General features: G+C 38.8%; 1 protein-coding gene and 1 pseudogene across 1 annotated transcript in view; one reads left to right on the top strand and one right to left on the bottom strand.

Annotated features, from left to right (window-relative positions):
* The window catches only part of LOC138039125 (T-complex protein 1 subunit gamma-like), a 37907-nt gene that overhangs the window by 1180 nt on the left and 21727 nt on the right, over positions 1 to 15000 (top strand). The window contains exons 4-9 of the mRNA XM_068885304.1: positions 2551 to 2613; positions 7962 to 8058; positions 8583 to 8784; positions 9573 to 9678; positions 12109 to 12191; positions 12352 to 12418. Coding sequence (XP_068741405.1) covers positions 2551 to 2613; positions 7962 to 8058; positions 8583 to 8784; positions 9573 to 9678; positions 12109 to 12191; positions 12352 to 12418 — 618 coding nt within the window. The remainder of the gene's footprint in view (positions 1 to 2550; positions 2614 to 7961; positions 8059 to 8582; positions 8785 to 9572; positions 9679 to 12108; positions 12192 to 12351; positions 12419 to 15000) is intronic.
* LOC138037862 (uncharacterized) lies at positions 4762 to 5926 on the bottom strand (annotated as a pseudogene).

Below are 15000 nucleotides of genomic sequence, written 5' to 3' on the forward strand. Positions count from 1 at the left end.
TATCCACAATTTTTCCTCTCTCAACAATGTTGGATGACCTGTTCAAACGCACCCAATGCACCAAATGCATGTTGAAGCAAAAGTTGAAACTATTTAAATGGGCCTTTAGTTCTCATTTCCGGGTTGAAATATCTTTCTCCCAGTGCTAGTTTTTCCCTCTCCCTAAGAACTAACATTTTCAAGTTCCAGTGATATTGAACTTGAAGCCACAGACTTCTCTGAAGAATATCTCAATACCTGCTTGCCTCTCTTAGTCTAAACAATAATATTAACTTTTGAAATTCTTTATTATCATCATCTGCATTATTGTTGTTGTTGTTGATGTTGTATGATAGTTTAGTATAAAATTAAAGTAATAACCTTTGAGCCCTCGGTCTCCATGTCCTGCTCCTATCACATGGTGACCTCTTTGGAGCCACATGCCTTGTAATCCAAAGGCATTTCATTTCTGCCTTTGTCGTGTGGGGTAATTCCTATTTTCAGAGGTTATCCCTCCCATGTACTGCGTAATTTTTTTTACTCTGGTCTTTGCATCTACAGCTTGCTGTAAATTTTTACAAGGTTAATCCATAAAGCATGTAATAAATTAGGGGTAGGGAATTGCTGCCTGTGGTACCCCTTCAGCCCTGTGCTGAAGCCCCGTCAGGGAGGGAGCATGTTGTACTACTGCTGGACTGGGTTAACTTGGCCCCAGGACATTATGCCAGCCACAATGCTCGCCTTGCAGAACGGGCATGAGGCACCCCCTCGGTGTGGCCACATTTGCCGAGGCCCCTCATCCGGTCCCTCCGGCCGGTGGTTTCATCCGAGCCTTGCCGGCATATTCCCTGCCCAACTTGGCCCACATATTGTGTTCTGTGTCCTTTTTCACAAGTAATAACATTAACGCAAAAATGTACTATGAATTTATTATTAGACAGTTCTTGGTCGCAACCTGACAATTTAAGCTACTCACTGCACCAAACAAAATAACTTGAATTTCTGCCCCATGTTAAGATGTGCAGGCTCAATTGATCAGCTGTTTTGTGCCCCTGTATTCCTGCACGCACACCACACCTGGATAACTAGTCCAGCTAATTGTATTGTCCACCAGTCAAAAAGTCACCTGCTTGTCAATTGCAAAATACAGTTGCTACGGGTGCTACTGTACGTCACAGACAAACAATGTGGACCAGTGATCCAGCTGTTTGTGGGAGGAGGACGTTAACCACACTCCCAAAATTGCTGGAAATTGAGTCTACCAGTTATATGGAATGCAAAAACAATACTTTGAACTTCACCACGCAACCACTGTGCAAACAGTTTTTAATGCACCCAGAATATGGTGATTTACTGTAAAAACGTGTGTATAAGCCACATCTTTTTGCTGAAATATTGGGCTCAAAATCGTTGGTGCGGCTTACATTCGAGACCATTGCTTTCAGAGGGAGTAAACTGGCTGGGATGGGGTCACAAATAACACTAAAAACCTTCAGTAAATAAAGATTTAACATATTCTTCGACTGATCACTTCAACACTGATCTCTCCACTGCATGTGAGAAAATAACACGCTATTCAGGAGAACTCGCTAGGCATAGCCGACTGTATATAGATATTTTTTTACCCTTCATTACTTGAGGGTTCATGCCACTCCTTGAAGTCCTTGAAAAGCCCTGGAATTTAATTTTGGACTTCAAGGGTGCTTGAACAGCCCTTGAAAAAAAGGATTTTGTGAGAAACTGCTTGAAAACTCCTTGAATTTTTGCTTAGGTGAAAATTATAGAGATTGCATCATGCCAAGAGAAAATGAAGATCATGCTGCATCAAAGACATTTCAAAAATTGAGCACATTGACTATCTGGGAAAGATTAATACATGTATAAAAATTAAATTGCCTGTGCATGCACTTAACTTGCCGGATGTGGGAAAGAATATCAAGGTAGACTTTTTCAGCAAAGAAAACACTGAAACAGGATGCATGGCATAGAAATCTCCTTAAAAACACTCCTTGAAAACTCAATTTATGGTTCTTGAAAACTCCTTGAATACTCCTGAATTTTTTTATACAAATCCAGCACGAACCCTGTTACTGGTACTTGTGTGGCATGGTTGTCCATGGAGTTGTAAAACTCGCTTTTAGTGACACGTTTTTCTCCGATCGATGGCTTCCAAGTCTTTATAAACGTGACATACACACACAGCTGATGTCCATGTTGTTTTCTGATGGCAGTGAACAACTTGACTCAGGCCAGACTTCCTTCAGTCTGTAAATGGCCGCGTGTTTACTAAGCAAACGTTTTGTATCGATCCCTGCGCTTCAAATGTCATTGTTTTTCTTTCGACTTTGTGTTTTAACAATTAAGACAAGTGTTGTCAGTCCCAAGAATAAGGGAAATCAAGTAAAGATAAGCTTTTAAAAGGTATATTAAGAGTTGATTAACTTTTTAATATACAGCATTAAGAATTTCTGCAAGTTTATTACAAACAAACAAACACCTTTTTTGCCAGAATGCTTTATGCTTGAAATTTGGGGGTGCAGCTTATACACCAGTTGTGTTGTCTTTTGTCAGATGCTGATGGATCCAATGGGAGGAATTGTTATGACAAATGATGGAAATGCAATTCTCCGTGAGGTTTGTCAGTATAATGTTACTCAGTATATCAAACTATCCACAAGGGAGGTCCCATGATTTATGAGTCAAATGTGACCTCTCACACGAAAACGTACACTAACGGTTTTCCGTTGAACAGGTAAAATCCAACGGCTAAACGAACAGGTAGTCAACGCATTTTCCAACGGCTTCAACGGGTTTTCCAACGCTTTCAACGGGTGAGCAAAAAATTCCAACGTGTTGCAATTTTTTTCCAAACCAACGCTTTTTACCAACACTTCCAATGGGTAGCCGAACGGCTTTTGTCAACGGTTCTTGATGATTTCCAACGCTTTCAACGCTGTTGATAAACACTTGCAAGAAGACCAAAGGGGAGTTTTGGCAACCAACCGTTTATTAAACGATCCAAAATCATGTTGGCTCAATATTTTCAGTGACTGAGAGCAGACGTCTTCGCAAGTAGAAAATCAGGTCGTAAATGAAATAGAACCCTAGACAACACAACTCTCGATCACCACCGTGTCAACTTCTCGGCCGAAATTTGCATACCGTGTGAATCGGTATTCGTTTTATCAAAATTAATGGTTTCTTTCACCAGTCGCCATAAATGATACTTGCTCTTTATGACGCTCTTTAAATGTCTTTTATGGAATCCACTCGCTCAAGCTAAGAATAAAGCTAGTTCAGATGTTTTTACACGTTGAGATGTAAATCAACCAACACAACTCTCGACCATCACGCCGTGTGAACTTCTTGACTGAAATTTGCATACTGTTTGAATCGGTATTCTTTTTATCAAAAGCCAGTTTCTTTCACCAGCCGTATTCACAGTTACCTTTAGAGCTTCGAGCATTTTCATCAACTGAAGCAAAATTGTTTGTGAAAACCTCGAGTAAACATGCATGCTGCGAATAATATTTATTCTCACAAGTCGCACGTGATTTAGACATCATTAGTTTTATCCGTCACTCATCTGATCAAATGCCATTACAATACAATGAGGTGTCGTAATCTCAACAGACTTTATTTCTCTATTTATCACAGTTTGGTTCCTTTTTCGATACGGCTGACCTCAAGAAGCTAATGTAGTTAGGTTTGACGCCTGAATGGTCGCGTCACCACTTTTTCAAATTTTTCATCTCGGAAAGCGGGCTGAAAGTCACCACATGAACAGACACCAATTTCATCTTGGTAACTGAGCCAGCCCAGTCAACCGGGCTCATATGAAGAGGCCCTTATTCCTTCCAAATGCCAGGTCTGGCCGGTCAGTTCTGTTAAATGGAAAGCACAAAAGATGAAAAAAGTCACATGATGAACTGAAGCATGCATTGTTGTTGACCTTTTCTCGCGCGAGTATTTTCTGATATTTCAACGAATGTTGAATGTCTCCTTTGAAATTTCGAGGAGAGTTGTTTTTGTAGCGTTTTCAATCCAGTGGAATCATGTACACAAATGAACCAGAAAGTGGTAAACAATAGATCGCAAAAATCGCGCATCCTTAAAGTCCCGCTCACACCAACGAAGTACCGCTTACACAGACAAAGCATCAGCAGTCGCCTTTGTTCACACGCAAGCGTAACTCAGAGATTCCTAATGAAATTTTTATAACCCCTGAATTTAAGAGAATACTGTTCAAAGTGCATAGTGCCTAGAGGAAGAGTACTACTGTGCATGGGTTACTTAGGGCGGTACTTAGAGGGATACATGCTGCTAAATTTGACTCAATGCAGATAAAAATAAATTCATTTTTTGGAGTTTTGTTTGACTTACTTTGGAAATGGGGTTTGACTTCTTGAGGGTAAATTAGTTGTAGAGAATATTACCTGAAGGGAAAAATAGTTATTGAGGGTGAAACTGTAGTAAATGTATTGAGCAAATCCAGGTAAAATCATTTTGGTTCGTGTTAGCGTGAGCTTCGAGTCACCGAGGTTTTGAGTTATCTGGAGTCAATTGCACTTTTTTGCTGCCGTTTGTTTTCGTATTTCACTTGGTACTTTTGAGGTCTTAGAGAGAGTATAATGAGTTGGTCATAGCTTTATTCGATTTGGTGGCTCCTAAAGGAGCCGTTTTTAATGATCTGCAGCTCATTGTCGAACGCTCGACCATGCAGGAGTTTCCCTTGTACTGCATTGCAGGGTAAATGAACTGTTTTTAATTCAGGTAGGAACTTCAGGGCGCTGGAGCAACAAGATCTTCTGTCCCGTGCTTGCAAAATTGCCGTATCTCGCGAAAGAGGTACTGTTTCCGTTCTTCACTTAATCTCTCAGGACTGATCTCTGATGGGAGCGCAGATTCAGGTGGCAACATAGTGCGGTTCTTCAAGAGCATCAAGGATTGTTCTGGAGAATTACTGAATTCTTTGAAATAAAGTTTTCCTGGCTCGTCTTTGGAAAATCTGAAGTGATGGTATTTTTTTATGTGTGGAACTTTGATGAAGTATCGCTCGAGATACGAGGACCAGTTGAACACAGGCACAATGACTCTTCCATCATGTGTGCCAACCAGCTGGGATTTATTGATTCCAACGGTGCTGGACGTATCCACCATGTCGGCAAACTCGTAAAGAGAAGAACAAAGTTCACTTTATACGCTCTCTTGATGAGTCCGAAGCAGCGATCTGGTCCAAATTTAGTATGCCCAGCAATAAGAAAAGAATAATTAACAGATTCGTGGAGCTTAAGGATTGTTCTCCACGATAAATACCAGATAAAATCATTGTTTTTGTTTTGTCCTGAACAGTTTTCAGCGTGAAGATGTACCCGAGTCTCACCAAGTCCGTGGTTTTGAAAGTAATGATGCATGTAACCGTTAGCTCCTTTGCAAACGGCACTTGCTTCATCAATCAAATAATTCACCTGTCTAGGAATCGCCTCGCACATGACACCAAAAATTCCACATTAGCAAGGGGTCTTAAAATAAATGTGTCCCGGTTGCATTGGATTGCTGGGAATATGGATTTGCTGCGCGAGTAATGCCTTGTGATGTCGAGGGTACAGACTCCATGTTGTTGATCCAAGTCGACTCTTCCTTCAATTTCTTCAAAAATTGTTTTCACTTCTTGGCAGACCCTTTTATACAAATCTCTTTCCGTTTGCACACAGTTCAAATGTTCTTGCTGAACCAGGACACACTGAGTCTTTTCCCCATCCGGAAGGTTGGCAGATCGTACCAGTTTAGATGTATTTTGCTGGCAGGTTATACACAGATCGGACATAGGCTTTGCAACAACAACAGACGGGTGAAACTGCTGCCAAAGGTTGATAAATTTAGTGTAGCAGACGGATTGCTTTTCTGTTTCCTCACATACTTTTTTGTACTCGCACCACACAGACATTTTGGTTTCACTTGAAGATAACAGCTTGATGTCATCATTCTTGAAACCAGGGATCCTGCCAGGTAGAAGTATGGCATTTTCCTCGACGAAATTGCTCAGGAAGTTCTTCACTTCTTTGGTCATGGACTGCGGAACAGCGTTGTGTGGTAGTCTCTTTCGTTCCCATGGACCCTTAAAGATACACCGTTTTCTTCGTAATGTTCTTTCAGTCTACGGAATCAGGAATAACTGATCCCATAGAGGTTTAAAAACATATCTTTGCAGATGGTTGTTGACTGAAAGCTAAAACTACTTCACAAACGTCGTTTTCTCTTCTCTCCAACTACTTCTATACTTGTAAATGCTTGGATGTTAGCCAGTATGACTAACTCCAGTTTGCCATGGGTTAGCTCCAGACAGTTGTTTAGATTCGCGAACACAGTATCCTCCGAGAACTGACGCGAACACGGCCCACTTTTCCGGCCCTTACTGCACGCGCATCCAGATTGCAAAAACTGCTTTACTTTGGCAACGACTTCTTCTCCTGTTTCAAGTAAATCTTCACCTTCATCAATCATAGCCATTTTGTGGTTTCCTCGAACAACTGCAATTGCAGGTTCGATTGAGTTTCGGTTCGGTTTCCTTCTATTGAAGTGAACTGAACATTAAAAGACGCGATTGGTTGTCGAACATGTTGCGTTACCATGTCAACTGTACCATATGCAAATTTTTGTAAAGTTTAGACGTCATGCATTGATAACTAGATAACGTGTGTTTTGAATAACACAGAAATTATTTTTCACTCCCTTCCTCGCTTTACCGGATGCGCAGATCGACTTTCGAAGCCTATTATTTTATCACATTTTACATTAGAAGTTTGTGATTATATGATCATGGAGGAGGCCGTCATAGCTTTACGGTACCTGCAGAAAGACCAAGCGTTTACGCTTTTGAGGCTCACTTGTACCGTTCAGCCGCACACTGCTAACCGTTCATAAATAATTAGCCCTCCAGCCATTCATTCTAGCCGTTCCAAAATATACATTAGTCCTTTCAGGCTATCCATTTTAAATTTAATTTTGAAACAGTGCAGCCATCTGTTCACTATCCGCTCAGTAGTTTACCGTTGGATATTTTTGTTTGAGAGGTCACACTTGACCGGTTGCAGACTCCTAATCCGAACAGTAAATAGGCCAGTTTACGGCGCGGCTAGGATTCTTTAACGGGTAGGACAAATTTTCCCAACGGCTTTTCTCAGCGCTTTCAACGGGTAAGGGAAAAAAAGCAAACGGCTTTTTCCAACGTTTCCAATAGTTTGGGAGAAAATTTTCCAACAGCTTTTTTCAACGCCTTCAACGGGTAAAGAAAAAAACCCAACAGCTTTTCCAACACCTTCAACACTTTCATCAGCGCCTCCATCGGGTACCCAACGGGTAACCAACGGCTTTAGCCGTTCAACGGAAAACCGTTAGTGTACATTTTCGCGTGAGAGGTCACAAATGGTCAATTAGTCAATGAGTCATGAGTCAATGAGACTCACAGTCAATATCTAGCAATAACTTATTGATTAAGGCTAAGCCCTCATTTCAGTGATTAGGCCTAAGTGCTCTCTGAAATTTTAGCTTTCATTTTATGGGTTAGGGTAACTGCACTAACTCATTGACTCATTGATTCATTGACTCATAAATACTTGATACTCTCCACAAGGCTGCTGCCTAAGAAAATTTTCCGAGAGCCCTTTAGGCTTCCAACATTAAAAGTTAGTAGCCCAAGTCATTTTTTTCAAGAGCCCAGCAGGGTGCTCTCTAGTTTTCAACACAACTGGTAAGGGACCTTTTCAAACCGGTAAAACATTTGGTTAATGTTGGACATTCTGCAAAGGATAAGCGACTTCTTAGCATTTGCAGGCGGTAATAAGTGCTCTTACAAGCTGTAAATTTTACCGGTTACCGCCTGATAAGGAGAGCTCTGGCCCAGCCAGAATTAATTAATTAACCCAAAAAGGAAGAAACATTTTCATTGCATTGTTTGTTTTTTTCTTTGCCACCACATACAGATACAAGTGCAGCACCCAGCAGCCAAATCAATGATTGAAATCAGTAGAACTCAAGATGAGGAAGTGGGTGATGGTACAACTTCTGTTATAATTCTTGGTAAAGAGAATTTGTCATGGTTTAAATTCCTAATTTAATGGTAATACTGGGGCTAATTTCCATACAGTGTATGAATGCCAGGAATATAATAATTATAAGGTTTTATCATACCCAGCCTGGACAGCACTTACAGTAGGTTAAACAAGTTTCCATTCCTTTTAATGATAATCAGTAATTTTATTAGTAGTTCTCAATCGTTGACTTAATGGCCATGTAGTTACTGTAAGTGTAAAGTTGTAAAATTCCAATGTCGCAACCATTTGCATAAAAGATCCAATTCTCTATGGGTCAGCACAAGTCAGGTAGAAAGCAAAAGTGCTTATTTTTCCCCCTCTTTAAATATTGAGGGTTACAGTACTTATAAAATTCACTTTAGGCGAATAAATATTGTGGGACATCTTGTCCACCCATATGATTTCATAAGCAACTTTGGTAAACCCTCGAGGTTGCAAGAAGGTGGCATGAATAATAATAGTAATTATTGTAGTTTGCGGCAGCTTTGACCTTTGTTTTCTCCTTGCTAGCTGGTGAGATGATGTCTGTAGCAGAGCCATTCCTAGAGGATCAAATGCACCCTACAGTAATCATCGCCGCTTATCGGCAGGCCATGGATGACATGCTGGACATACTCAGAGAGCAAATTAGTGTTCCAGTTGACATTGAAAATAGAGAAGAGATGTTGAAGATAGTTCGCAGCGCTGTAGGAACAAAATTTGTGCATCAATGGTTAGTGACCTTTGACACTTCCTGCCAAATTCAACTTTATTTTGTTCAGGAGTAAGTAGTGCTTAGCAGTGTTGATGTACAGTATTGCCTCATTAAGTTTGTCCTTTTGTGCAATAACATCATTCTTCAATACAGTTTGTGACGCTCATAAAACACTTCTTAATTTGTCCGCTGCCTAAAAACTGTGATGTCTTAATTTAATAGGGCAGCATCACTGTAAATCTATTACACACATACAGTGTACGTACTCAACTGTACATTAAAAACTCAATTAACCTTAGCTTGATCATGAATCTGGATTACTCATTTTTCCAGGCTTTCTCTCTTGACCCAATTTTTTTCGTGAATATTAATTTGTAATGAATCTGTGGGTACAACATTGCAAATTGCAAACTGATGTGGATTTTTTCAGTGGAAACTTGTTGATAGCAGTAATGTGCATTCTATGAATAATGATTGGATCAGATTTGTGTTAATAAACTGGTTCAAGTGGTCTGTCACCAGAAAACTTACATTCACAAACAGATTGCTATAATAATGTTTAAACTGAATGTAAAAACGATGAAAACCAGAGTTAACCAAGCGCAAGGTTTGTTCAGTGCAAAATATATTATTTTAGAGGGGACAATAGTGAGTACAATTAAAAGGTTTCATTTGTGTGAAATTGCTTGCCCAATAATACGTCATAATTTTTAAATCGTAATACAAATTTGTATGAGAATTTCTCCTTTGTACAGTAGTGGATTTAGTTTAAATACTGTGTAATTTTTATGTTCTTGTTGTTGAAGGGGGGACTTAGCCTGTAACATAGCTTTAGATGCTGTTCAAACTGTTGCAAGAGATCAAGGCGACAGAAAAGAGATTGATATTAAGAATTATGCAAAGGTGGAAAAGGTGAGCATTTGTATAGAACTATTAAGTTAAGAACATTAAGGCTATAGAAAATGTACTTATTAATCCAAAGGAGTAATAAAGAAAGTACTAACAAAGTAATTGTGGTTGTCATGGTGACATCATTTGTGATCTTTCACGTGAAAAGGGGGTTTATGAAAACTTCACAATGATGCAGATTTCACGGCAGACACTGTGAAATTATTTAAAGCAATTACACTGTAAGTTGAACTTTAGTGAAATTCCTTTAATACCATGTGAACTCTACATCAAATTTTATCATACCGCCATGAAATCATTCACGCCAGGCTGTGAAAAAAACATCCAAAACTTCATACTGTAAATAAATTCATGGCGTGAAATGATCCATGCTGTGGAAAAAAAAAGTCCTCAAAATTAATTAATTTCATTATCAATACGTTGAGTTTGGATTTCTGGCAGGTTTTTAGCATGAAAGAACCATTGCCATGAACCTTAAGATGCTCATTAATTTTTGTCAACTATAAAGTTGACTTATACCCTGGTCTCAGAGGTTTTTAGCGACTTGCCTTCGCCAAGGAAACTTCTGGGACTATGGTAGTTGACTTACTGGTAACTCAAGTGAAGAAACATGCATGCCAGCGAATGGATTTTGCAAGCATGTGAGTACTCCGCATTTTCCAGCAAGGACAAGCAGTGATCCAAACCTCTTTTTGAGATCACCAAGCAGAAAAATTAATAATTCCAAGCATTAATCTTTTGGGCAATTTGGAAAATCACAGCAACTTGCTTTATAGTATGCTTTATAGTGCGCCAAGTGGGGAGACTAACCGATCAAAATTAAATACACTTAAAATCCAAACCCACTACGAATACTTTTTTCTAGAATCTGATCCTGCGAGAGCGCGTAAATTTTACGAGAAATCAAGCAACATTATACCCTGAAATCTTCCAGCACTGGTAACAAGATTTTTGTCAATGTCAATGTTGAACAGACATGACACTCTTACAGTAGGTGTTTGTACTCTTCACACCTAATGTGCTTTGCATTTGCATGCACTGAATTCTGTGAGAAGATATAAATACCATTATTCTATTTCGGAAGCAAAAATTGTTCATCTTTGTTTAACACAATTTTAATTGCAAAACCAGACCATGAAATTTTCCTGTTATTTTGGATGGCGTAGCGACATACATGTAATTTCACAGCTTGAACATATTAAGTGATTTCAGTATGTGACTTCATTTCACGGTCTTCGATTTCACCCATTGAACCTTTTTCACTGATCATAGTGAAAAGGTTTGGAACAAGAGTGAACATCCCGTGAAATTTCAATTTCACAGAGTGATGTACATTTGTATTTAGTTCACATGCTGTGACAGTGAAATAAATTTCATGGTTCACCAAAAAATCTATATAATATTAGCCCCCTTTTTGGGTGAAAGGTCACAATTGTTGACATTTGATCATGTACATGTCCCATTTGTTAATGAGTTCCTTGGAAAGTCTGCAGTTTTGTTGCTCTTTCACTATCATGATGATGATGTTGATTATTATCATGATGATTATTATTATCATCATTACTATTACTATTATTATTTGTCATCTCACAGCGAAACTGATTTTAAAAAGCTGGTAATCAACTGCTTGAGCATCAACTTGCAACCCACAACCTTAGATGTTCATTGCATATCTTAGAATCCTAACTGGAGGAAGGCCTTTTGGAGGGTTCCAATTATCACTGGTCTTAACTAACCAATGGTTGTAGTTCTTTGAGATTGCTTTCTGTACAATCTCAAAGAATTTCAACCATTTGTTAGTTAAGACCAGCGATAATCTGAACTTTGGAACCCTCCAAAAGGCCTGCCTCCTAGGAACAGCTAGGATTTTGAGATATGCACTGAACGTGTAAGGTCGCGGGTTGCAACTTGATGCTCAGATGAACATTAGCTTTTAAAAGTTATTATTAATTAAATTTTCCAAATGGTCTGGATAGCACAAGTGTTACTAATATTTTAAAAAATACAACCACACTTTTGAATTTTCGGAATATGTTTCGATGTTTCAAACATCATCTTCAGCCATGTATGTAGTGAGTGTAATATTAAAATTTTTACAAGATAATTCGTACATATATATATAATTATCAATACAATGATTCTTTGTAGATTAAATGTTCGTTACAAGTACATAAAATTCAAACGAACTAACAATATTATAGAGAACACAACTGACAAAACATCGAAACATGTTCCGAAAATTCAAAAGTGTGGTTGTATTTTTTTAAAATATTATTGAATTAAAATTATTATTATTATTATTATTAGTAGTAGTAGTAGTAGTAGTAGTAGTAGTAGCAGTAGCAGTAGCAGGAGCAGTAGTAGTAAATTGCACTTTTCGTATAGATATCATTTTGTCGCCTGAAAATTTACAGTGCTGTTATTGGATTGCAGGTCCCAGGGGGTGAACTTGAAGATTCTCGTGTTTTGTCTGGAGTTATGCTTAACAAAGATGTGACCCATCCAAGAATGAGAAGGTAAGATTTGTTTTGTACATTTGCAATTTTAAATTTCCAAAGGTTGCTGTAATCATTTCAATCAGTGAATTTTTTCCCTTGCCGGCGGCCTCTTATGCTTTGTATGGTACAATGGTCTTAGATCCTTTTCACTGCTGTTGTTGGTATTTTTGTATTGTAGGAGAATAGAAAACCCTAGGATAGTTCTTTTAGATTGTTCCTTGGAATACAAGAAAGGAGAAAGTCAGGTACTCTATACCACATTGACACTTTACATCTGGTAATTGACAGTCCTGACAGTGTTTGCAGACAACTGCAATCCCTTGATGTCAACAAGGCTTCTCTTGGCCTCACCACTAAGTTGCCGCATGCATGTGTGAATGAAATTTCACCCTCATTATGTCGAATATTTACCGGTAATATGTCGATCTTTAGAGAGTGGAATCTTTCTGGAAAAGTGGAAAGATGTCAATCTCGTACCCATTCATAAATGTGAATCTAGGGGTGCTTTCCATTATGCCAAACCAACCGGTCAGAGAAGTGGGAATACCGAAGGAAAATGGAACGACATTTTCTGATTCAACCGGGCCAACCAATAGTAATGGCTCTTGCCACATTTTATTCCTTTTCCGAATTCCCTAATTATGGCAAAGAACCGGTTTGTCAAAAATGGAACGGCGAATTTCGGTCGGAATATTCCAACCGAAATAAGTGGACCACCTCCAGAGGTGATCCCGTATATTCCGGTCGGAAGAAACCGAAACGGACCTTTCCATTTGATTTCCATCCGAAATTTCTAGAATCTTTGGCATAATGGAAAGCACTCTAGGTCACTAGTTTACATACATACATACGTTTATTTCACGTCCCCAAGGGGCTTTTCAGTGAAATACAAATACAACAATGAAATACAATAAAATAATTCTATATGAATAAAATTTTAAATGCGCTAAGAAAAACAAATGCCATACTAATGCGGTATTGGATAAATTCAGCTAGCTATCCATTAAGAGTCTTTTCCTTATCAAGGTTTTAAACTGAGCTAACGATTGACTTAACTTAATTACTTGAGGTAGAGCGTTCTAAAGAGATACCATACGATAGTAAAATGATCTTTGGCCAGTTGCGGTTTTAAATAACGGTATATTTAACAGCTGTGAGTTTCTAGTTTTGCGTGTTGATATTGATGAATGTTTAATGAACTGATCAGATAGATACCCCGGAACAAGGCCATTCATGCATTTAAATGCCATAATTGAATCGCGATAATACATGTGTTGTTTCACGGGGAGCCAGTTGAGTTGTTTGAGAATGGGAGTAACATGATCGTATTTCTTTGACCCACTAACAATTCTACAGGCAAAATTCTGAACAGCTTGGAGTTTAGCAATGTTAGATTGTGAAGTATTGCTCCAGACTGAAGACCAATAAAAAAGTTTACTAAAAACTAACGCATTGATAATAATAATTAAAGTGCGTTTGTCAAAACAAAGTTTCTAACTACTGTGGTATTTCATTAGTTGACATATTATCTAAAATCATGGAAAGGCAAATTTACAACAAACGCTTTAGCATTATATCTCCTCAACTTACACATTTACCTATTGGCAGCATGGTTTTTTGCCAGGTAAATCTAAGGTGACAAAATTATCCCAAGCAGTCTATCAATTCGCCAAAGCTCTTGAAATGACACAATGAGTTGATGTAATCTACATGTATCCAGACTTCGCCAAGGCTTTCAATCCAGGGGCCCATGTAAAACTACACCTGTACTAGTTAAACTACACTGTAGAATGCCTTGGTCAGGGCGCGACGAAAGTGCTGTCCGATAGCCCGGGGCTAGTGGAATGACTTGTCGGGCTAGCGTTTTCTTATCGTAGCTTGCCCGATTAGCAAGCACCGTTGGTTCCCCTTTTCTGATGATAAATTGAGCTTTTATACCAAAAAGTGTGTAGCAGAAAGCTCCTGAGAGAAAATGATAATGTTATGAGGCCAAATTATCGTAGCGTGACAACGTTTTGCACCGCGTCCGTAAATAACGTCATGACTTTTTCTGCTTACAAAAGCGACCGAAATATATTTTATAAACAATTTAATTTCGGGCTACCTCCTCAGACCTTCGGGCTAGTAACTACAAGTAACAGCTTGCCCGAAGGGCAACCTCATCTTTTCATTTTCGTCTCACCCTGCTTGGTGTTAAAGGTTCTTTGTTGGCGTGGTTCAGGTCATACGTACATGTAACTGGCAGGAGACAGGGTTGTGATTGATAATGAATCATCCGATTTTCTCCAAGCTACATGTGGAGTCCCTCATGGGTCAATTCTGGGACCTTTACTATTCTTGATTTTTATGACATGCCTTAAGTAATTTCACGTAAAACATCGTTACCTCTTGGCGAATGATTCTTAGTGTTTTCCGTTTAATCCTAGGGCAGGACAATTTTGATAAATTACAGGATGACTTAAATGAATCATTTAAGTGGTCTCGTACATGTATTTGGGGGATGGTTTTTAATGTTAAAGAGTGTAAGGTTTTGAGGGTGGCATGTGTTAGAGCTGCAGTTGATAGAGATTATTTCCTTGGGGGAATCAAATTAGACTGTGTTACTGTTGAAAGGAACTTTGGGATTTGATAAGTCATGACTTAAGTTGGAATAAACACATTGATCTTATCACCTCCAAAGCCCAAAAGATAATCAATCTCCTTTTTTGTATATGTAAAGAAACAACTGACACTACAACAAAAAAATTACTTCATATATAACTTGGGTTCGATCGCGCCTTGAATACGCTAGCGTGGTATGGTCGCCACATACTAAAAGAAACAAGTC

This window comes from Montipora capricornis, chromosome 2 (genome assembly GCF_036669925.1).
Source record: "Montipora capricornis isolate CH-2021 chromosome 2, ASM3666992v2, whole genome shotgun sequence".
Classification (NCBI taxonomy): Eukaryota; Metazoa; Cnidaria; class Anthozoa; order Scleractinia; family Acroporidae; genus Montipora; species Montipora capricornis.